Raw genomic sequence first — 22,790 nt, 5'->3', positions numbered from 1 at the left:
AAACCTACTTTTGAAAATCCAATTTCTAGCTCACTCTGCAAATAATTCAGCATAATAGTCATATTCCAACAACATCTATGCAGAAAGAAACTAGGTTTATTTCATGAATACATCATATACCAATTGATTTGCTAAATACATACGGTTATATGTGGAAACAATACTAAGATGAAGATCTAGCATGGCCGAATTAGTTGTTAAGGTATCAGCACAACCAGCTAAATTTGATTATTAAAAATATTAACATAAAGATCCAAACTATAATAGCTATTCGAATGGATGTTAGTAGATTGATGTATCAATTAAAGATAATTTAAACCAACAACTCCGGGCATCACCATACTCATTGGCTGCACTAATAAAAATTATACTGATAAACTACAAAATTTTTGGTGATCATCATTCATCGCTGGAGGTGGAAAAAGAAAACAGAAAAGAAGGGTGCATTCAAGAACAAAAAATAATAGAAAAATATATCCAGACAATAAATTGTATATAAATATTGACTAAAAGAATGCAAACAGGTACCAAAACTTACAATCTTAACCTCTATCCACAAAATTATTGCCTCAAAACAAAAGAGATGATTGTTAATTAATGATCAAAAACTTGTAGCTTGTAGCTTGTAGGAATGAAAAGATAAATAAAAAATTTTCAATAAATAGAAATTCACATGCTTCAGATTTTTTAAAATTCTTCACATGAGTTGAATTCCAACAAAATATTTTTTCCCTATCTTCATTCATCCATTATCATGAAAATCTACATTTAGAACAAACTAAATAAGTAGAAGATGAAGAAATTTAAATATGAAGATTTGTAACTTCATATGGATTAAAATAAATTTTATAAATATTTACATAATATTATATCCATGTCCTAACTTTATTGTTTGGCTCGCTCCGGGGTATCATCATCCGCAATCAAGCTACTTATAACTGTTAACACACATATCAATCATAAATCTTCAAAATATAAATACTATAAATAAATAAAAAATATAATATAAATTTAAAATATTTATATACGTTCATCATATTCTTTACGAAGCTAATCTTGGGTACAAACTAAGGCCTCAATAGTAGATGGACTCAATGAACTTCGATACTGATCTACAACTCTACCGTCAGTGCTAAATATCGATTTAATGAAATAGTACAGACTGGAATAGCGAGAATATCTCTAGCTATTTTTGATAAATATGATAGACTGCTATATTGCTCTTCCACCATGCCAAGATATCAAATTGCTTGTCTTTCAAATCAAAAAGTACATCATCATCCAAATAACTATCTAGCTATGATCTCTTTGGTATTTTCGAAGAACTTTGATTTCTAAACTGAACAAAATCCATACCAAATTTTATTTTACTCAAATTAAAAAAAATAAAATTTATATCTTTTATCTCTCAAAATCAACTGTTAGCTCAGTTGAACCCATAGAAGGCTACACTCTTGTTACATCTGCATACTCATTATAAAATTTATAAAAGCAAGCACGAATATCATCAATCTTCTTCTTGCTATCTTGTACATCAAATGCCATTTGATAACAAAACTCTATAAATATTAACTTTGATCTCAGATCTAAAATAGAAGTCATGATCAATAAAATATTGCACTGAGATCAATATTTGTTGAACTTCTTTTGCATCTCATTTGTCAACTATTTTAATATATTATAATTATCATTGGTGTCAACACTCCTATTCATCAATAGAGCCCTAATTCTCCAAACTTCTTTTATGCAGAAATTAGATGTGGGATACTTGTAACCAGAAAATACTTTAGTGGCATCTAGAAAGCCTTCTAAAAATTTAAAAATTACATCAGCTTGTTTTCAGTCATCATTGCTAGGACATACACATGAATGCTCAGTTGCATATCTAATAAAAATATCTTTATAAGTAACTGCATCAGTCAACATTTCATAAGTAGAATTTCATCTTGTAGCAACATCCAAATTGAGCCCTTTTTTAACAGAAAGTCTCATATGTTGTACAATTTCATTAAATTCTTGCATTCGAGATGGAGATGCAGACATATATCTAACAATCTCTCTTATGCATTCGATAGTTTCATGAATTATTTTCACCTCATTTTGAACCATAATATTTAATATATATGCACAATATCTAATATGACTATACTCTCCATTAAATAACATTCTATAAGAAAAATGATCTTGAATCCTTCTAATTACAGCATCATTTATGGAGCAATTATCTACAGTAATAGCACATATTTTAGAATCCAATTCTCATTCAAGAAGATACTTTCCAATAGCATGTTCAATTGCAAAACTTGTACGAGGGTATGGTAGTTTCTTAAAAGTAATTATCTTCTTATGTAGAATAAACTCGGAATCAATATAATATACCGTGAGAGAAATATAACTAATTTTTTGATTTGATGTCCAAATATCAATAGTGAAACTTATTCGAGAATTTAATTTTTTAAATGTATCATATAATTTTTTTCTTTCTGCTTGGTACAAAGCTATATAATCATTTCTTATTGTCTTACGACCAATAACATTAAACAATGACTGAACAAATCTCATAACATCTGAAAAAATAGGATGCTCAATAATACGAAATGGAAGCTCGACACATATGATAAATTTTGCAAGCAATTTTCTACTCTCTTCTTGGTTGAATTTAAAAAACTTCACCGAATCTTTTAAACTTCCTACTATCAATATTTGATTAACTGGATTCTTTTGATATTTTTTGCAAACATTTTTAAGATGCCATTTAAGATGACTTGTTCCTCCTTTTGTACTGCCACTTAATATCTTTTTACAATATTTGCATGTAACTATTGATCCATCATTTTTTTTTCTCAATAAAATGAGTCCATACCCAAGATCTTTTCTTAGAACCTTTGTCATAATCAATTTCAGAATTATCTTTATTTTTGTCACCTTCATTCTTTATATGTTCAACAATCTCATTTTCACCCATTTTAGATTCAGATATTAAAAAAATAATCTGCATAAATAATATTATACATTACTCAAAAGAACTAGTTAATATCAAATTACAGCACAAATCAAAAACTATGCATAACTATGCATCCTAAAGTATCATCATGCACAATCTTGTAGGCTGTAGGCTTGGCACAATGGTCACTCTGTTTAAAGCAAGAATATGTTATCACCTCGAGACTAGAAAGTATCAGGTCTCTTTACCTTTATGCTCCTTTTCTCTAAGAGTCTAAGCCCAGAGATGGCAACAGGTGAAGACTGAGGATGCGAAGATTGGTGTTGGTGCTGACTGATGACTCGATGAGCAAAGATGGAAGATCGATGTCGCCGCATCGATGATGACAGGTGGGGGAAGATAGAATCTTAGAGTCGGTGATGGCAAAAAATCAGAAGATGAAAGACGAAAGTTGATGAAGGCCGTTCGAAAGTTCGACGAACACCGATGGCCGATGGATGAAGAAAAGACACCCAAAAGATGAAAGATCGAAGATGAAAGTCGATGAAGGCCACCCGAAAGTCCGACGAACACTGATGGCCAATGGATGAAGAGAAGACATTTAAAAGATGAAAAATGAAAGTCGATGAAGGCCGTCTGAAAATCTGACGAACACCAATGGCCGATGGGTGAAGAGAAGATACCCTCGTCGGCGATGAGAGAAGACAAAGGCAGCAACGGCCGGCGGACGGACAAGGATCACGATCCACTCCATGGCCAGGGGCTAGGGCATCGCACGAAAAATTTGGGAATTGGGAAGATTGAAGTTTGAAGAGAAGAGGTGAAGACAAAAGGCCAGGGCTGGACGGCGGGCTATAAATCTATAAACTAATTCTTAAAAATTAAGAATCAGGCTCGGGCTAACAGGCTGAAATTCGGGCTGGTTCGGGCCAACATTGATGGGATAAACTTCGGACCGGGCTCGAATCAGGCCAAGGACATACCCGAGTTCGGCTCGAAAGATAAATAGACTCTATAATTCAGTCCAAACCTGACCTGAACCATTTCAGACCTAATCCAAAATCCGACCCGAAGTCGGGTTGGCCCAATGGGCTTCGGGCTGGCCTAAGCCCATTTCCAGCCCTACCTTTTATCATCATCAAGCAATTAGAATAGGCATTCAACAGAAGATGATATCACAATAGAAGGGAACAATAATTTTTATTGATAAAAGAAAAGTAACGTTATGAGATCCAAAAATATATCCAAAATATGTGAAGTCAAATATGAAATATATAAAATACGTCAGAATACATCAAGAAAAATATGAAAGCAACTACAAAATATACACAAAATATCTCTAAGTCATAGACAACTACTCAGAAAATGAGGATGAATCCCTATGAGGTCTATAGATAGTAGATCATCTAGCCCTAAAAGCAGCACTAGAAGCTTCTAAGGATTAAAGTCTAAACTAGCCAGCATACATGGAAGGTTTGTATGATGGTTAGGCAACCACAGAAATAGTCCTCAGTTATTTGACAAGCCTCTCAATGGTAGCATCTATTGAAGATCTGCACTGGTGAAGGTCTCTATGAATCTCCTCAACTCATATCTAACCTCTCTTAGGTTCTCATGAATGCGATCTTGTAGCTTCTGAGCCTTAGTAGTTATAGTCAAGATGTTTGCATGAACTGAGTTTCTTAAAATCTTTATATCCCTCTCAGTATCTCCATTCCTCTCATGCTGACCAGTCACCAAATATCTAATATTAGAGATCTCGTGCTTCAACTCAACTACCATCTTGGTCAGTGTGGTAACATATGGCTCTCAGCTTCTGTTAGGTGGCAAGCTGCTTTATGGGGACTCAAGATGTCTTTGATGCTCATCTCTGGTAGTCTCCCCCTGGCGAAGTGCTCCTAAGACCATCAAACTGGCCATCACCCATTCTGCCACTGGCCTCAACTAATCCTCATCCAATCTAATGGATGTTCTTGTATAACTCTCTAGTCATGGTGGTTGACGGTCAAACTCAAATGAGACATTGAAGTCTCTGTCAATCATCTTGAATGGATGCTCCTCATCTGTCGCCTATCTTGGCATGGCTCTGGTAGCGGGTGGCTTGGTATCCTGATCTATATATATTGTCTGTTTAGTGCTGGATCTAGTCTCTGGCTAACCTCTATCCTAAAATACTAAAATTTTATACAAGATAGATTTAAACTTCTATATCGACTTTATCTTCTATTGCTTTATCTAATTCTTTACAATTTGAAAGATAATATCTAGTCAAAGTCATTCCTCAAAATAAAAGTTTCGGTTTGATCAATCCATTTAGAATTAAAATAAAAAAATTTGATCTAAATCTTGATCTAAACTTATAGATCTCGAAAAGATATTCATTTTTTTAAAAAGAAAGATCATCTCAATCAGATATCATACGACTAAGTTATGATTTTCTAAAATCTGATACATGATTTACTTTTTGATATGCTCCTGAATTATATTCAGTTTTACTCATTATAGTCAAAATGATCCACATTGAGTTTAATGATTCTCTTGGAGCCTAAAGCCGAGTACTAAAGGAGCATCCCAAATGTTGGTATTCTATCAGTCTTGTTCACCTTCGTTATGGTTAGTATGGATCATGTTGGGTGGATATCTGGCCAAGACACTACCTCCCAAGATTTTTCAGTACCGTGCGATGCAGCAGGAAGAAAGAAGAAACAAAACAAAAATAATCAAAAAATGTGGATTTGCCAAAAAAGGCTCGCTTCCACGGGGCATGCAAATTTCATTATGAGAAAAGAAATTTTACAAGAGGAGATTTCACTCTCAATCCTTGTACACCCAATTTCTCCTTCACAGAAAGTTCTTCCTCACAAAAGCTCTCTCTTGGAAAACCCCTCTGAACTCTTGAAGCGATCGCTGTTCGCTGTCCAGGAGCCTCCCTACTCTTTATCTCACAACGCGATGCATCTCTCTCTCCCTCTTCACGGGGTTCTGGCCTTCTCGGATTCATGCATGGAGCCTTCCGCACATCCACAGAGAAAAACAAGCCACACTATCCTTTCTCTGTTCACGCACAGGTTTTTTAAAGCCTTAAAAAACAAAACAGAATAGGTTTAGGACTCCTAATATCAACCAAATAAAGTCCTGGACCATTGGATCGAAACCCAGATCAACCCACGCTCTCAGATCGTGCGTCGGTCCACGGAATAGTACCGTGGACTGCGAGAAATGCATGGAAAACGCGTCTGCGGTCCACGAACCCGATCGTTGTCCACCCAGTCCACCGTGGACCAGGGAAAACATGCCCCAGTGGCGCGCTGGGCCTGGGCCTTGGCCGGCTCGGCCTGGGCCGGGCCCGCTCGCTGGGCCGTGCCCTGTATGCCCGGCCCACGTGCTGCCGCTAGGCCGCGCCCCGCACGCCCAACCCGCGTGCTGGCCGCGCCTAGGCTGCGCACCACCGCCGCTCTACTGGCCCGCCGCCGGCTGCCGACGGTCCTCCGTCGCCTCAGATTTCATGCTGACTTCAAAAGCTCGTATCTCCTCCGTTCGAGCTCCATTTTGGATGATTTTAATCTCGTTGGACTCCATTTTTCGTCACGAATCTCGTTGTGGGCTCAATGTGGATCAAATCTTGAGATGTCAAATCCTAACAATCTCCATCTCGACTCGATACTCGGTCTCCTCCTAACTATGAGAGCTTTTGGAACCCCTCACCCCCATGTCCTGGGGCAATCGTCTACTGATCATGGATGGGCAAACATGGGAGTCGAGCCAGCCCGCTCGATCCCATCTCCGTCCTATATTGTGCTCCTCCTGACCTGAAATCTGTTCGGGGCATCATCCCATGGTAATGGAAATCTCACCTTGCGATGTCGCCTCTCGTCCTCTCGAGTCTCCTGTCTCATGCCCGATCTACCTCCACCTGGAGCTCCACCTCACTCTGGGCTCCACTTGGCTCCTGAAGCTCCACCTCACACTGGGCTCTCTGCCAGGTAATAATGTCTTCTGTTCTCCTTCTTCCCCTCCAGCACAATCCTATTGCCGCGTAGCATCCTCAGGATTCCTCCACCAGCTACCGTCCTGTAGCCTCTCGAATCCAGTCTACTAAGTGAGATAAGATTCCGTCTGAAATTGGGTATGTATCGGACCTCTCCCAATCTCCTCACTGCACCATCATGTGTCCTCCAACTGACCGTCCCAATGCCTCTGATCGTATAGCTTGATCCATCTGGCAGATATACAATGCCCTCACTATTCTTTAGGGAGTCAAACTGCTCCTCTCTGCAACATACATGATGGATGTATGCAGAATCTAATATCCACTGCTGGGAAGAAGTAGATACCTCATCAGATATCTCCAGGATATCTCCATCTGAATTGCTGCGGGCCGTCGCTACAACAGCAACCGTTCAATTTTTAAGTTGAGGGCAATCTCTGGCTAGATGCCCCAACTCCTCACACTGGTAACACCTGGTTTTGCTCAAGTCCTTCTTGGACTTGGACCGCCCTCATCGCGATCTCCTATCGCCCCGTCTACCACCTCCTGCTCCTTCAGAAGCCATCAAAGCTGAGCTACTGTCACCTGAGCTCGAAGTCGGATTCTCTCTCCTGAGAAACTCGTTTTGGAGTATCACCGCGGTAACCTCGTTCATCTTAATGGTGCTCTTCCCCATTAGAAGAGCAGTCATCAAGGACTCGTACGAAGAGGGAAGCGATGCTAGCAAAACCAACGTCCTGGTCTTTTCCTCAACATTCTCACCAATGCTGAGGAGGTTGGTGAGAATCTTCTGGAAGTGGCTGAGATGCTTTTGCACACTCTGTCCCTCAGTCATTCACAGCTGGTAAAACTGCCTTCAAAGGAAAAGAGTGTTAGTGAAAAACTTCGCCATGTACAACTCCTCAAGCTTCAACCATAGTACTGTCGGAGAAGTCTCGCTAAGCACATAAATCACCAGTTCATCCGCTAGGTACATGCCGATGGTACTCACCGTCTGCATCTGTAGTCGTCTCCAATCCTGCACCTCCATAGTGGTCGATTTTTCCTCATACAAGAGAGCATCGATCAACCTTTGTTGGATGAGCACATCCTTCATCCTTGCCTGCCACAAGAAAAAATTACTATTTTCATCAAACTTGTTAATCTCCATCTTGATTGTTTCTGTCTTCTCCATCTTCAGTTTTGCTCACCATCGCTGCAATCTGTATCCTTGTACTGCCTCGCTCTGGTACCACTTATTGGGTGGATGTCTGGCCAGGACACTACCTCCCAAGACCTTTTCGGTATTGCGCAATGCAGCAGGAAGAAAGAAGAAACAAAACAAAAATAATCAAAATACGTGGATCAGTCAAAAAGAACTCGTCTTCACGAGACATGCAAACTTCACTATGAGAAAAAAATTTTACAAGAAGAGATCTCACCCTCAATCCTCGTACATCCAATTTCTTCCTCACAGAAGCTCTCTTTTGGAAGACCCCTCTGAACCCTTGAAGCGATCGCTGTCCAAGAGCCTCCCTACTCCTCTCACAATGCGACGCATCTCTCTCTCTCTTCGTGGGGTTCTAGCCTTCTCGGATTCATGCACGGAGCCTTCCACGCGTCCACAGAGAAAAATAAGCCACACCATCCTTTCTCTGTTCACGCACAGGCTTTTTAAAGCCTTAAAAAACAAAATAGAATAGGTTTAGGGCTCCTAATATCAACCAAATAAAGTCCTGGACCGTTGGATCGAAACTTAGATCAACCCACACCCTCCGATCGTGCATCAATCTATGAAATAGTACTGTGGACCTCGAGAAATACGTGAAAAATGCGTCTGCGGTCCACGAACCCGGTCGTGGACCATCCGGTCCACCATGGATCAGGGAAAACATGCCCCAGCGGCGTGCTGGGCCTGGGCCGGTCCACGTGCTCGCGCGCCTGGGCTTGGGCCGCACCCCTCGTGCCCGGGCCTGGGCCGGGCCCTCCCGCTGGGGCACGCCCCACGCACCCGGCCAGCACGCTGCCGTTGGGCCGCACACCGCCGCCGCTCCGCCGGCTCATCGCTAGCCACCGACGATCCACCACTGTCTCGGGTTCCATGTCGACTTCAAAAGCTCATATCTTCTCCATCCGAGCTCCGTTTTGGGTGATCTTGATCTCGTTGGATTCTGTTTTTTGTTACGAATCTCACTATGGACTCAATATGGACCGAATCTCGAAGCATCAAATCTTAATAGATTAATATGTCCTTATACTTGAATCCTTACTTCTAATAAACTTCTAGCCCTTGCAAGTTGGATATGACATGGTTCTCTTAGGGCATTAGGTGAATGAAATATTCCTTTGCTTCTTTGCATAATTTATGATGTTGTATCGAGAAAACATCAAATACTGGTTAATTTTAGTGCATGATGTATGCAATTATGATGTTGAATATTGCGATCACAATGCTTATAGAGTTGGAGATTTTGTCCAATATGACATAACTACTGGACGAAAATTGCAAGATATTCTCGATGATATTACCCCGGCCAGCCTCTAAAATTGTTGCAGGCTTGCAGCCACTGGCATTTCGACAAGCTTGAACATTTCTTGAGATAAGTACGGTACCTTCATGCTATTGATGGCCAATCATGTTTTTGTGATTAAGTTTTTCAATTTTTTTTGGTAAGCCGGATAAGTAATTAAGATTTTTCAAATGTATGTTAAAATTTGTAGGGCATGCGGATCGTACCATTGTGTCATCTATGATTGGATTGGGTTGACATAATTTATGCTCGTGTCAACTCATTCATGCCTGTATCTTGAGAAACTATTTGGTTTCTGTATGTTTTTCTAAAATAAAAGATTATAAAACATGATTCTTTATAATATATATATATATATATATATATATATATATATATATATATATATATATATATATATATATATATATATATATTTGGTAAAGCTATAAAATATATTTTAAAAAATCTATATTTAAAAAATTATTTCTCATATTTTATAACTTGTTAAATTTTATTAAATCAATTTTAAAGAAAATAGTCAAACAACTATTTTTGTGAAATTTATTCATTTTGAGATTTTTGTAAACTTGTTCCGCTAAAACTTGTCAACAAAACAATGCCAAAGTGCTCAGTGGCTAATTGCAAACCGGGTTCATCCAAGGCTGAGGTATACCGTACACGGATCAGTCTTCAAACGTCAGAAGAGAAAAAATATAGCATTTTGATTCGTACCTTGCCAGGTGAGGTCCAGCTCGGTGAGTCGCATAATAGAAAAATGTGGGTATGGGATCAATTGGACCAAACAAATCCAGATTTGACCCAATGTTACCCATTCTTGAGAGGATCCTCCGCGGGACATCTGATCGCAGGATCTCGCTTCTATAGTTGTAGAGGCTGGGGAAGATCCTCTCCCTCTCCCCGGCCACCACTCGCGCGCCGCCGACCCTCATGGCCTTCTCCATGCCCGCCGTCGCCGCCTCCTCTACTCTCTGCTATCCGTCGTCGTTTGGGGCTCGTGGGAATCCTTTGGGGACGAAGCACTCTTCTCTTTCGTGGGCTTCGTCGATCCCAAACATAAAGATCAATACTCAACATCTCCTCAAAGCCCCCTCCCCCGTCGTGCCCCATCGTCAGGTTATTGCTTGCCAGAATCGTTCCTTTTCTCCTCCCTTTTTTGTTTATAGAAGAATTATTGCTGTTTGGTAATTTACCTTGAGCCGTTCTTCGCTCTCATCTCCATGGTTCTCAAGGGGAAATTGGTTATATAAATTGGGAGCGATCTCTGTGGTTTATGCATCTTTATTTGCTTAAGTGGGTTTCTCATTGCTAAGTGGTTGGTGGAAGGTCGAAAAATTCTTCAGGTGTTCTGAATGAAACAAGGAGAAGGGGCTTAATGAATGGAAATTGCAAGATTATTCATTATACAATTAATTTTGAAACATGAATCGTTTTGAATCGGTGGTATATTTGTTCGATGAGCATGAATAGAGCATCAATTTCTTGCAATATAAGTCCAGGTGATGTTACTACTTTTTCAGCATGTTCTGATAACTATGAGTAGACTAGGTAACCATGTTTGGATTAATTTTTAAGTATTCTCTGAAAGTCTCAGTTGTTTACAAGCATGAGAAATCATCACATTTTAGGAAATCATATAAGATTTGGTTCTACTAATTTTCTAAATCCCAACATGTTTGATTTGGCTGCTCTCACCTGATTCATTAACAAACAATGCTTAATTCTTGGATTCTGATTGTAGGACACCAGGTTCAAAATGGCCCAGCATTATGAAATGAGAATACAAATACATAATTTATCGTTGTTTTTGGTTTGAAATGACCCAACATTATGAAAACATATTCTGTCATTGTTTTTCACCAAATTTCATTTTCTAATTGTGAACTTAGACAATTCCATTTTGTTATATATGTGAATATACTCAGATTGCTGCATTTACTAGTTAGATGTTGGGTATTTTGTTGTCTTGTCCAATTATAAATCTAGTTTACATATTTATAAATCATATTAGATTTGGCATGCATGGGTCGACTTGCAGATTGCAGGGTCTAGAGGTACCTTTATTATGAGGTGGGACTATATGTGTAGTTGTAATTTTGAACTCACAAAGTCTATTCTTTTACTTGCGCGCGCATGTGTCTAGTTGTAATTTTGAACCTGCATAGTCTGTTCTTTTTACTTGCACCATACATGGTGAAACCAAATCTCAAGAAAGCAAATAGGAGAGGGTTACCTTAACTAAAAGGAGGATGAAGGGAGCTAGGTTTCACTGCTGCACCTTTGGTGGTGCCAGTTGCTGTTATTGTTGCTGCTTGGAACAGGAGAGAGAAAGAAGGAAGAAAGAGGAGAAATAAAAAGAAAAGGAAAGAAGAGAGAATGAAGAAATGAAAATAAATTGCATGGGGAGATAGAAGGAAAAAGTGGAGACCACCAAAGAAAAAGAAAAACAAGTCTTCCTTTAACTGAGGAGCTAGTATCAAGCCATAACCCTCAGGTCTTCTATATCTAGATGCCTAGATCTGTAGTCAGAATACAAACATAATGGCTATTGTCTGCATGACTTACCTTATAATATCTATTAACAAACTATGGCTTCTTAATGTTAATCTAGCATGACTCATCTAGGTTCCTCACTAGCTATTAAACCAACGTGGACTTTGTTCACACTTCATGAATAGATATTAAATTGAAATGAAAATGAAAATGTATCACAATGAATTCCTCTTCTTATTAGTGTTCTTTTTTTTTTTTTTTTTGCTCCGATATAAATCACAGCATTTGAACATTTTATGAAGGGCTCTTTTGTTGCATAAATGGTTTCAGACTTTCAGTACATTGAAAATTAATCCATACATGTCCATGAGGCATGTATGACATCTTATTTCTTTGGAGAATCCTTGGACTCTGACTTCAAAATGATGTGGTCAAGGATCGGGGGCCTCAGTAGATGCTATTAAAGCATGATTTGCACATGGAGGGTCTATAGGAACTGGAAGCTCTGATGATATCTCTTCATGAGCAGAAGAATGTTCCTTAAAAATTGTTTTCTTCTAGGAGGTTTAGGCTGAGATAAAGTTAAGGATGATTTACATATTCTAGGTCTATAAAAATTGAAAACTCTTATAGATGCCACCTTTTCATGAGTGGAAGTATAATCTTTAGCTAAATAAAGATTGTGCACATTCACATTTCTGATTGCTGTAAAGCTAAGATGATGAAATATTTGTTTATTAGAAATAAAAGGTAATTGAAACATTCACTTGCTAATTGTCTTTGCTAAATTATCTCTTACAATAATGTTGCTATTAAATCAAAACCAGTTCTTCTTTATTTTGGTTTGAAAAATCCTCAAACTTTTATCCTACAATCGTTTCTCTGTATGTTTATGTCAACACTGAAATCCTGTTAGATCTCGTTCTGCAGCAATACATTATTTGCAAGTAACAAGCACCATTTCCTTTTGTTTAGTGCACTCATAAAAATTTTACCAATATCCAACACCTGCTTTTAAGCACTTGCCTGATTCGGACTTGTATCCTCAAATTGTGCAAAACTTTGTGTATGATCTGACCTAGATGAATCTATTAAGCAATCTCTTTCTGACTAATTTTTCTATGCAGACTGGTGTGGTTCATGCTGCTTGGACTCGCAGATCTCGAGGTGAAACTGCAAAGAGACCAAATAGAAAATCATGGAAACAAAGAACGGACATGTACATGCGGCCTTTCATGCTAAATGTTTTCTTCTCCAAGAGGTTTATTCATGCAAAGGTAGTACACAGGGGAACAAGCAAAGTCATCTCTGTTGCAAGCACCAATGCAAAAGATCTCAGGAATACTTTGCCATCGCTTACAGACAATGATGCTTGTAGGACTATTGGACAGCTGATAGCTGAAAGATCGAAGGATGCAGACGTATTTGCAATATCTTATGAACCTAAGAAAAATGAGAGAATTGAGGGTAGGCTTGGGATTATCCTAGACACGATACAAGAAAATGGCATCATTTTTGTAGGTAAATAAAATGATTTCTTAACCTAGCTAATGTTGCATCATAATGGAATGACATTAACATTCATAATTTTATATCAAAATCTTGCTTCTTGATTGAATATTGCTATTGCAGCTTTCTGAACTTGCTCTTGAATATCTGATACTCTCAAAGCAGGCGACCAGCATAAAATTCTGTGTGATAAACTTATTGCCAAATAACATATACTAAGAAAACCATTGTGGTCAAACATTCGTCGCTTTTCTGATCAGCATGGATGGCTCGATACATTTCTGTGGTAAAGTTGCCTCTAGTGGGCTGCAAATTCGCTTGCATTTAAAGTTTATTCAAATAGCTTTTAAATATCATTATAATATATCACAGTCATTTTGTATACATATCTGAAGCATTGCTGATGGCTGTTCAGAAATTATTCCTTCTACCTTTGGAAATGACACTCCTGCAGGTCCCTATAAAAATGCCATTGAGTTAATTATCCAGACCGAGTTGAGTGGTCCTCGCTCATTTGCTTGTCTAAACCAACAGTGAGCTCATTTCTTAAGCTCTCGAATTCTTAAGCTTACCCATCAATTGGATATTATTCGCCCGGTGTTTCGTTGCAAAAATTTACAAGCCTTTCTCGGCCATATAATCAACCTGTCCTTTGATCAGCTACAGCATTTGAAATCATGGAAGACAAACCATGATAAACTGTAAAATGCAACGAAGATGCCAAAAAGGATCAATGCTGCTGCACAAGTTTTTAAAAATTAAAAATGGACATACGTTGAAGACGGGCTTGAGAGGACCGCTCTCATTCTTCCCCATCCTCGGCAGCTATTGCCACCCTGAAGATACGACCTGCTTCATCTTTGGCAAAAATCACCATCTCGGACGGTAGTCAAATGGATATTTTCGGATACCTGATCTGTCCCAACCTTAATAAGTTTCATTTCGTATATCCCAAGAGGATTTGGGACTGATTTAAGATTTAAAACTAAAATCCATCAGAATTTATAACAGATTTGAGATTTATCCCTCCTACCATCCGAATTTGTGTATATATAAACACCAATATGGAGTCTTAGCCAACGTCTAAACTACTCTATCAGTCGCTCCAAGCATCCCATCTAATTGAGACCCATGATTATGGAGAAAAAAGAGAGAAAATTAAGAGAAAATAAAAAAAATATCAAGACAAAGAAAGAAAAAGCAAAAAAAATTAAGACCTTTTCCCACATGGATTGGCCAATTTTTTTCTTCTCTTTTTATTTTTTTTCATTTCATTCTCTTTCTTCGGAGATCCATGAAAAAAAAGAGCACTTGAGAAAGATTAGAAGGATTTTTTAGATTTTTGTTGAGATTTTTTTCTCTAGTAGATTTTTGCCAGAGTTGTGGTGGTGTGAGTTAGCTCCTTTAGGTTTTGAGAGCTTAACCTTGGTAGAAGCATGATATTTAGTGTAATTTGAGAGATTTTTGATCGGAAAACTCCAAGCCTCTCATCTAATTGATACTCCTGGGAATGAAAAAAATAAAAAAAATCATAAAAAATATAAAAAAATCAACAAAAAAAAAAAAAAAAGAAAGTAAGACATTTTTCCCACGTAGGTTTGTAATATTTTTCTTTTTTTATCTTTTCGCTTCTTTGGAGGCAGAAAGATACATAATTTATTTTAATGGTTGTTATGGGATCCGACAAATTTCAATATCAAATAACGAGGAAAATCACTATATAGATGTCGGCAGAAAGATACTAAATTGAAATGCCGGCTGTGGAAATGTCTTGAAAGAAGCCGGGATGAGATTTCTACAGCAGGAGAGGTTTTTTGATCCCATAGATAATAAATTTTAAAATAATATAGATAAAACTTGAATCCAGATCATTGGTACCAATTTTCCGCAACTTTATCAAGACAGCCACGATTGTCACATACGTTTGTGAAACATTGAATGCTGGTTAGGAGTATTTGATGGATGATGATGGTTTATGACTGCATCATCCAAACCGCTCGCAGTATGTGTAATAAAATTACTCTTTATTTTCTTTTATGTAAATTTTATAAATTAATATTAAGTATTAACAAGGAAAGGCCTACAAAGTTAGTGGTTGGTGAGCCCACCCTGCGTTTGCCGTGCGCCTCTCGGTCGTACACCTTTCGTCAGAGCACAACCGGACGCGGCCAATTTACCACGACAAAGGGAAAAAGATGGAGCGAGGGCCAGCGACGGAGGAGGTGCCGTCGTCGCCGTCGTGGCTGGTGGTGAGCAGCCCGAGGAGGACGCTGAGCCTGCTGAGGGAGCGGCGGGCGGCGGTGTCCATCTTCGATTCCATAGAGAAGGGCCCGGGCTTCGCCGAGGAGCATGGCCCCAAGCCCTCCGAGGTGTACGGCTTCGTCGGTTCCATCACCACCGTTATCGCCACCGGTACCCTCCTCCTCCTCCTCCTATTCCTCCTGTCTTACGCTGATTCATATCATTTTCCCTTTCGAGTTGATCATAGAACTTCTTTGGATCCTTCTTTCTTTCTTTGATGCAGTTATCTTTTTGGTGTGGGCGTATACCCCTGAACCCTGGTTGCATTATTTGGGGATCACCTATTATCCCAGCAAGTCAGTAAATTTGCTCTCAATGGATCTTCTTCTTATAATTTTGTGGGTTCTTGATTGCCATTTTTATATCGATGTGTTGCTTGGCATCGCGTAAAACTGGTGACGGGCAATTTCATTGCAACAACTTCGTTGTTAGGTTTTTCGTATGATTGGATCACTAATATGCCAGCATCCGCTACTATTCTTAGCCCATGTGATCTTGTCTTCATGAATCACAATCTTGAGAGGTCAAAGTTGTCTAGATTGTTAATAGTTTTTGCTTATCAAGAAAAAACTATCTTTTATTTTTTGCTAATGTACATGCTTCCATGTTATGGAAGATCTAAGATCTCTTGCCTAAATTCACTAAATGGGCAGCCTTTTAGTTTATATATTCATACAAAGGACATCGTGTTCTTGTTTCTCTTGGTGAATGTAACTTTTCATAATTCACTTGAAATCATCATCTTTGTTATGTGTCGTTTGAATTAATGGAAGTTGGTTAAACTATCTGATTACTGGTTTTATTGTCAGGTATTGGGCACTGGCAGTTCCAACTTTTTGTATGGTAACGGTGGTTTTAATGATGGCTTTTTACCTGGGTTTAAACTTTATGGTGACTCCACCTCCAACTTCCTTGAACACAATGTTTGGTAAGCTCTGTAATACATTGTAATGGTGAAGTCTTAGATCATTTGTTGAAAGGAACACATGAATGGAAAACTATAAGAAAGCACTTCAAGAGCAATCCAATATAACCTAATTAATTGTTTTATTAATCGGACTTTAGAAATGTCTTAATTATAATGTGAAAATATTATGTTAATTTATAATACTAGCAGGGTCAGATATGAAAAGTACAAAATCCTTGTCATTCCAGATGCAAAAATATGTCTATTACTCTCATTGTAAAATGCCTATGTACTTGATCTATGAGAAAATGTTGTCAGGCATCTGGCTCGAGCATGTCATGTTCCGTGGTATAACCTTGAAGCATTACTTCTGAGCCCATTATTGAGTATAAAATTTAGGTGCACTTAGGTGGGACCACTAAATCATACTATCTGCAGTTGTAGATGCAGGTATACCAAAATGTTACTTGCTAATGGTGCACCCATCAGATTGTTTATATTGTACCAGTTCAAGAATGCTCCATTGTGACTAGTTGAAAATTTTCCATCCTTTACACACTTCCTTTTTGCATGCTATCTTCTGCTTCACTAAAGATCTGCTTATGGAATACAACAATTTGAATATGCCGCCATATTATATTGTAGTGCTATAGCTACTGCATGGGATTAGACTTTTATAAATAGAGACATACGATACACTGATTGTAGTGGCTAACATGCTGCCCATGGTTATGACTTTCTAGATGAATAATGTTATAAATATCTAGAATGCTTTTATTACAAAGAAGTGCATAGCAAATTTCAGCATACTCTTTTGTTTTATTCTAAAAACTATTACTATGAATGCAGGGTTTATAATAACTTATGATTCCACTTGGTGTCAAAATTACTGCTAATAAAGGAAACTGGCATGTTATTCCAAACTTGTGAGCTTCATATGAAGGAGGAATGGTTCTGATGTTTTTTCAGTGGAAAAGAGGTTTTTATAGAAGTTAGGTTGATCGAGGATGTTGGTCTCCCCGAGGATGAAGGAAAATAATTCATTTTGATCCTCTAGAAGTTTGGTTTTACAAAAAGATGTTATCCATGTAGAAGGACAAGGTATTCTAAGCAATTATTAACAAAAGTTATGATGTGGAAATTGGATCTTGTAATATTTCAATAATTTTGGCATGGGAGGAAGAGCATTCCAGTAGGAAGAAGATGTATCTAAGGCTTTCTTTATAATTAAAAAATTGGGTTGGCAGTATTGAGGGTCGAGTTTATCTTATTTTAGATGCTGCAGTTCTTCTGGTGCTTTTATGATAAATATTTTCGGTGCAGCTGATTTAGGTTAGGTATGAAAAGTCATATCTACTATTGTTCTTATAGTGGATCACTTTCTCTTAGGTGGACTTGGTGAAAAATGACCTCTTTGGACCTAATTATTTGGTGTTTGCCCTTGAACTGGTTGCTGAATACTTGGTTTTTGAGGTGATAGGTTTTCCGTTAGGTGTTCGCCTATCTTCTCTAATAAGTAGGATCCATACTCTTTTCTTCTTCTTCTTTGTTTTTGGGGGGGGGGGGTGTGGGTGTTCTTGTTATGAAGCTTTTGGGATGATGGAAATTCTCTTGCGATTGGGGAATATGGTTATGTATATCCTATTCACTCCATCTTCCTCCTGTTTTATGTCTAAAATCTTAGAGATCTGACAAATAGACTAGAGAAGACCTAATACCTAATATGTTTCTAAGAGGATAAAGGTCACAGACAAGGTTCTACCCTCTTGTGGTGAAGACCTGGAAAAGCTTCTCTTGGTTGATGCGTCTTAGTGACATGTACCTCATTTGGGGGGAGTTGCCTATGGAAATTGGGCAGCATGGGATTTGCCTTTTCGGTGGTGGTGTGGGCAAACCATAAGGGTGGGACCAGATGAACCAGAATGATGTGCTGGGACAGAGATTTCTGTACAGGGTTTCCTGAGTGTTGTGAGCTAAGCAGTTGGATTGCTCTGCTACCTAGGGTGCTGCATGCACCTTTAACCCTTTATAGCATCAATGGTTTCACATGGTATTTTAAGGTGTCTCATATTATTGTATGATCAGATAATCAAGAAAGATTTGGTAAATATTCAATCAATTGATATAATGTAGTTGACTGCAGCTATCTGGACAGGGGAGGCAGCCCTAATAAGAACCAATAGACAAAAAAAATGCAGAAAGCCAATATTAAGTAGTTGTGATAAGAAAGATTTTTCAGTTGTAGTTATGAGCTTGGTCGTGCTTTTTTGAATTTGTCCTTGTTGCATCAGGGGCTTCTGTAGTGGAGTAGGAAACCATATAGATGATGTTGAAACTCAGTTGAAGAGCAAGTGGAGGAATACTTTCATTTCTGAAATTTTGTTTCATCATATTTTCGTCAGATCAATATAGAGGGATGAGGATTGTGGTTTGAGGCATTCATAAACCCATTACACATCATTGTAGAAAAAAAAACATATTATATATGTAATTTATATTAATTTGTTACGAAACTATAAGCTTAGTAAAGCTAAATTCTGTATTTTCTTTGTACAATTGAATTTTGAAATGCCTTGTACAAATATAACAACTGAATGTAGTGATAGAACTATTGACTTTATCCTTTTCCCACTTGAGACCTAGATAGATTTAATTAGTTGCTTTGCTTTGATTATAATGACATTCTAAATACCCTCTGTTACTTTGATGCAATATGAATGACACATGATGTTTGTTCACACCCCATCTGATCTGGTGGTAGAAGTCCAGATAACAATTAAATAATGGCCATGTGGCGAGGACAAAAGTTGGAAAATGATGAGAATTCTCGATAATAAAGAATAGACATGGAGGCCAATCATGGAGTGGTCATGGGACCTAGTAGGGACTGATGATGGGCTAATATGATGACAAATGGTCGGAAGTAGGCCAATCAAATTAGAAATGGGTGCCATGAAGGCCTGTCCGAGGGATAGTAAAATAAATCTGATTGAGTGGCTATCTAAGGCTGAGCAAGAGGTTCCATGTACAGACCGAGTGTGAAAATGATCTATCCAGGCTGATCTAGTCTGACAACCGTAGAGCACAAACCAAGCATAAGGGCAAAGACATGCAGGCAAAACATGGAACAGTTACTGACATGACTGATAGTGGAAGTGGGATGAATAAATGAAGCCTACTGTGGTAACTGTCAGAAGAACGAGGACGAGGGAGCAATTCTAAGTCTAGGGGGATAGATGTCTGCATTGGAAGAAAACAACTGCTTAGTAATTACAGCGGAGTTGTGTAAATATTACAATGTTACTCTATGACATGACCCTTTGCTGATCAGATACTTATCAGTTTATCTATTTTATCTTCATCTTTCAATTGGTTTAGTTTATCCTTAGTCCGTATCTTTATCTTTCAATTGGTTTAGTTTATCCTTAGTCGTAGCATAGTTTCATAGCCCCGGTTACTCCATCTCCGAGAAAGTGGTGCCTTAGTAGTAAAAGTCCTTGAAGCTCAAGGTGGTAGGATCCATTATTACCTGTACCTCTTTCCAGTTCAAACAATGGTGTCATGCTCGTGCAATCACTCGCCCGGCTATCCTTCTTTTGTCCTATCCTGTCAAAGGGAGGAAAAAGGAAGCTGACATCACCCTTTCAAAATGGAAAAAATCCACATTATTGATCATGATCTACAATATCTATATTGCCTAAAAGACAAAATACATGTGTCTTGAAGGTCTCTTACTTGTTCTACAATATATGTATATATATGCATATGTGCCATCTTTGAAAAATTATGTGTGTGTGAACATTAGAACATCAGCCATGGTAGATTACTGACTTGCATGTTCTAGTAAAGTGGTATATGAGATAAATAACTTCTGATAACTAGTTCTTATTTCTGATTTGGCTATGTATGAGGATTAAATGTATGGTTCCTTATCATCCTTAACCCTTTCTTTTTAATCCCAGATGAATGTAGTAGAGAGCCCTCAACATGCATGGTTTCAAAAGCAGAACAGCCAATTGAGCCCATTTCTGACATTGGCATCAATCAAATAAATGATCTCATGTTTCAGTAAATTAAACCTTGCTTTATTATTTGCTACAAGGGAAGGAAATTGCTAGAAAATTTAAACTGTGAAGCGCCACTCAAATGAAAGAGAGGTGGGGCCAGCGCCACATGCATTGAAAGATATAGAGCTGTGATTTAGATCTAGCTATCCTGGGCTACAGTTCTTGCTTTCTTGTGGGGGATTTTTACATGAAGGTGCCAATCTGAGAACATCGTCTGCCTTGAAGTCTTCAATAGACCTGTCTACATCAAAGTTCAGATGCTAACTGCAACTTATTGTCTGGCTTCAACTGTTTTTCTTTTGATTTTATTTACAGATGATCATCTTAGGAAATGTCACAGCACCAGATGCTCATTCTATAGTAATTTGTCTCAATCAACAACATCAATACTAGCTACAATTAATTATCTTGTATAGGTTGTTTTGCTTTTGATTTTATTAAATCATGGCCACCATAGGTAGGCAAATCTTCAACTGAGCGACTGGGTTGCAACTTCCTTTTCTTTGTTTTTTCCCACCTCCAGGGAGCTCTGTACTTGATTACATATTTGTTTGTTCATTGAAAATTTGAAATTCTTCCTGCATGGTTATCTTGTCTGCAGATAGAATCTCAACTTTAAGAGGCTGAAAGTGGGCTATAAGTTTTTTCAGAGGCTTATTATTCTTTGATTGAAATACTTTGGGGATCTTTGAACTAGTGTTGGTTATCTTAGACATTTTGTATTTTGCAACGTATCTTAAAAATATTTGGGCAAAAGTTGTTTCCCACAGATTCGACCCTAACTTAATGCGACCTATTATCACTTTCTTGGGAGTTCTAAATAATTATATTAATTGCATCATGAATTAATAGTTGGAGCTTTCTGGATCCACGTTCAATTCCAGCCTTCTAATTCAGCTTTTGTCAACGACTGACATTTTTCTTTCTAAATTCAGTTGATGAATTATTATACTTAACCTTGCTAAATTGCTGTGGGTACCTGAAATGAAAATTATTTTAGCTAGCATAGTAAATCCAATTTGTATAACTGCTTAATAACTTTACCGTCTGTATGCTCATTGTCTGATGATGGTAACCAACCTCTGTGCTTACCTTCTCTTTCTTCTTCTTTTTGTGAGAATATGGAGGAGAGTGTACCAGAGAAATTTATTAACGATAAAAGAATGTACAGGAGCAAAATAAAAGAAACATGAAAATGGGGAAAGAAGAGAGATGCATGAAGAGGAAGCTAAAAGGGAAGTGTATACATTGGCTAAGCTACTTTCCCGAGTCCGTTCGTTCTGTACAAAGCGAAACACACTCCAAAGGGCGACCATCTGTGCTAGTGTGCTTACACGCCGTGCCTGAGGTACCGTCTCAAAACCTCGACCCACTTGAATCTCCTTCAACTTTTTTCTTAAAAGAACAGTATCCCCAATTATTTCAGTGCATTCGTGATTCAGAGAAACTTGCAACTTAATGTAAAAATAATTAAATAACCAATCAAGCTCATTCAAGCAATTCAAAAATTTATAAATTAAATTATTATATCACGGACAAAAGCAGAGACAAGTGGATGCACAAAGAAACTGAGTTGGATGAACGGATCCAGTCAGATGTAGTCAAGATCATGCGCTAGATCATCAAGTCTCGTCTTGAGCTTGGTCTGAAGCAAAAATTAACAGTGCGTTATTGGGAAAATCAGTAGTGTTTGTAACGAATCAGGTGATTCTCTAGTTGGTTGTTAGTTGGATTGTTAAGTTTAAACATTGTACTTATTTGTAAGAATGGTGTCTCCTTTGTCTGGGTATGTCTAGGCTAGGGTTGAAAATAGGCTTTTTTTTTTTTTTTTTTTTTTTTTTTGACTTGTTGATTCGGGCAAAAAAATAGCAGTTAAATCTAGAATTCAACTTGTCGCTTACAATTTTGATGAGGATCACCCAATCACTAAGTAGACCTCCACGATGATTGTAAAACATATTCACATTATTAAAGTATTTAGCAATATTCTTTTAGTATTTTTTATAAATAAGTATTATATTTTTATAATAAATAATAAATAAATAAATTTTCTTTTATTTTTTATGATGTT

At 37.9% G+C, this 22,790-nt stretch overlaps 2 protein-coding genes and 1 pseudogene across 4 annotated transcripts; 2 read left to right on the top strand and 1 right to left on the bottom strand.

Moving 5' to 3' along the window:
• Positions 1-885: 885 nt before the first annotated feature.
• On the bottom strand, positions 886-9,014 carry LOC140852432 (zinc finger BED domain-containing protein RICESLEEPER 2-like; annotated as a pseudogene).
• Positions 9,015-10,265: 1,251 nt separating this feature from the next.
• Positions 10,266-13,553, top strand: LOC105053888 (uncharacterized). The gene is made up of 2 exons (XM_029267297.2): positions 10,266-10,558; positions 13,063-13,553. The coding sequence occupies exons 1-2, from the start codon at positions 10,373-10,375 to the stop codon at positions 13,462-13,464; spliced, it is 588 nt and encodes a 195-aa protein (XP_029123130.1). The 5' UTR covers positions 10,266-10,372; the 3' UTR covers positions 13,465-13,553.
• A 1,987-nt stretch (positions 13,554-15,540) lies between these two features.
• LOC105053890 (phosphatidylinositol N-acetylglucosaminyltransferase subunit P) lies at positions 15,541-22,518 on the top strand. 3 transcript variants are annotated; one of them, XM_073245929.1, is made up of 4 exons: positions 15,541-15,856; positions 15,969-16,041; positions 16,555-16,673; positions 21,891-22,518. In XM_073245929.1, exons 1-4 carry the CDS (start codon positions 15,640-15,642, stop codon positions 21,899-21,901), a joined length of 420 nt encoding a protein of 139 aa, XP_073102030.1. In that variant the 5' UTR covers positions 15,541-15,639; the 3' UTR covers positions 21,902-22,518. The 3 variants fall into 3 exon arrangements, with proteins under 3 accessions (XP_073102030.1, XP_010933523.1, XP_019709124.1); XM_010935221.4 differs by lacking the exon at positions 21,891-22,518 and adding an exon at positions 20,615-21,196; XM_019853565.3 differs by lacking the exon at positions 21,891-22,518 and adding an exon at positions 17,502-18,186.
• The last annotated feature ends 272 nt before the right edge of the window (positions 22,519-22,790 follow it).

The sequence above is a fragment of the Elaeis guineensis genome, chromosome 11 (genome assembly GCF_000442705.2).
Source record: "Elaeis guineensis isolate ETL-2024a chromosome 11, EG11, whole genome shotgun sequence".
Classification (NCBI taxonomy): domain Eukaryota; kingdom Viridiplantae; phylum Streptophyta; class Magnoliopsida; order Arecales; family Arecaceae; genus Elaeis; species Elaeis guineensis.
The sequence above is the reverse complement of the archived record's forward strand: the minus strand, read 5'-3'. Positions and strand labels throughout refer to the sequence as shown.

Coding starts and splice junctions, on each gene's coding strand:
- LOC105053888 (XM_029267297.2), top strand. CDS start 10,373: ATGGCCTTCTCCATGCCCGCCGTCGCCGCCTCCTCTACTCTCTGCTAT. Junction 10,559..13,062: donor CCGTCGTGCCCCATCGTCAG/GTTATTGCTTGC, acceptor TTTTCTATGCAG/ACTGGTGTGGTTCATGCTGC.
- LOC105053890 (XM_010935221.4), top strand. CDS start 15,640: ATGGAGCGAGGGCCAGCGACGGAGGAGGTGCCGTCGTCGCCGTCGTGG. Junction 15,857..15,968: donor CACCACCGTTATCGCCACCG/GTACCCTCCTCC, acceptor TCTTTGATGCAG/TTATCTTTTTGGTGTGGGCG. Junction 16,674..20,614: donor TTCCTTGAACACAATGTTTG/GTAAGCTCTGTA, acceptor TTTTAATCCCAG/ATGAATGTAGTAGAGAGCCC.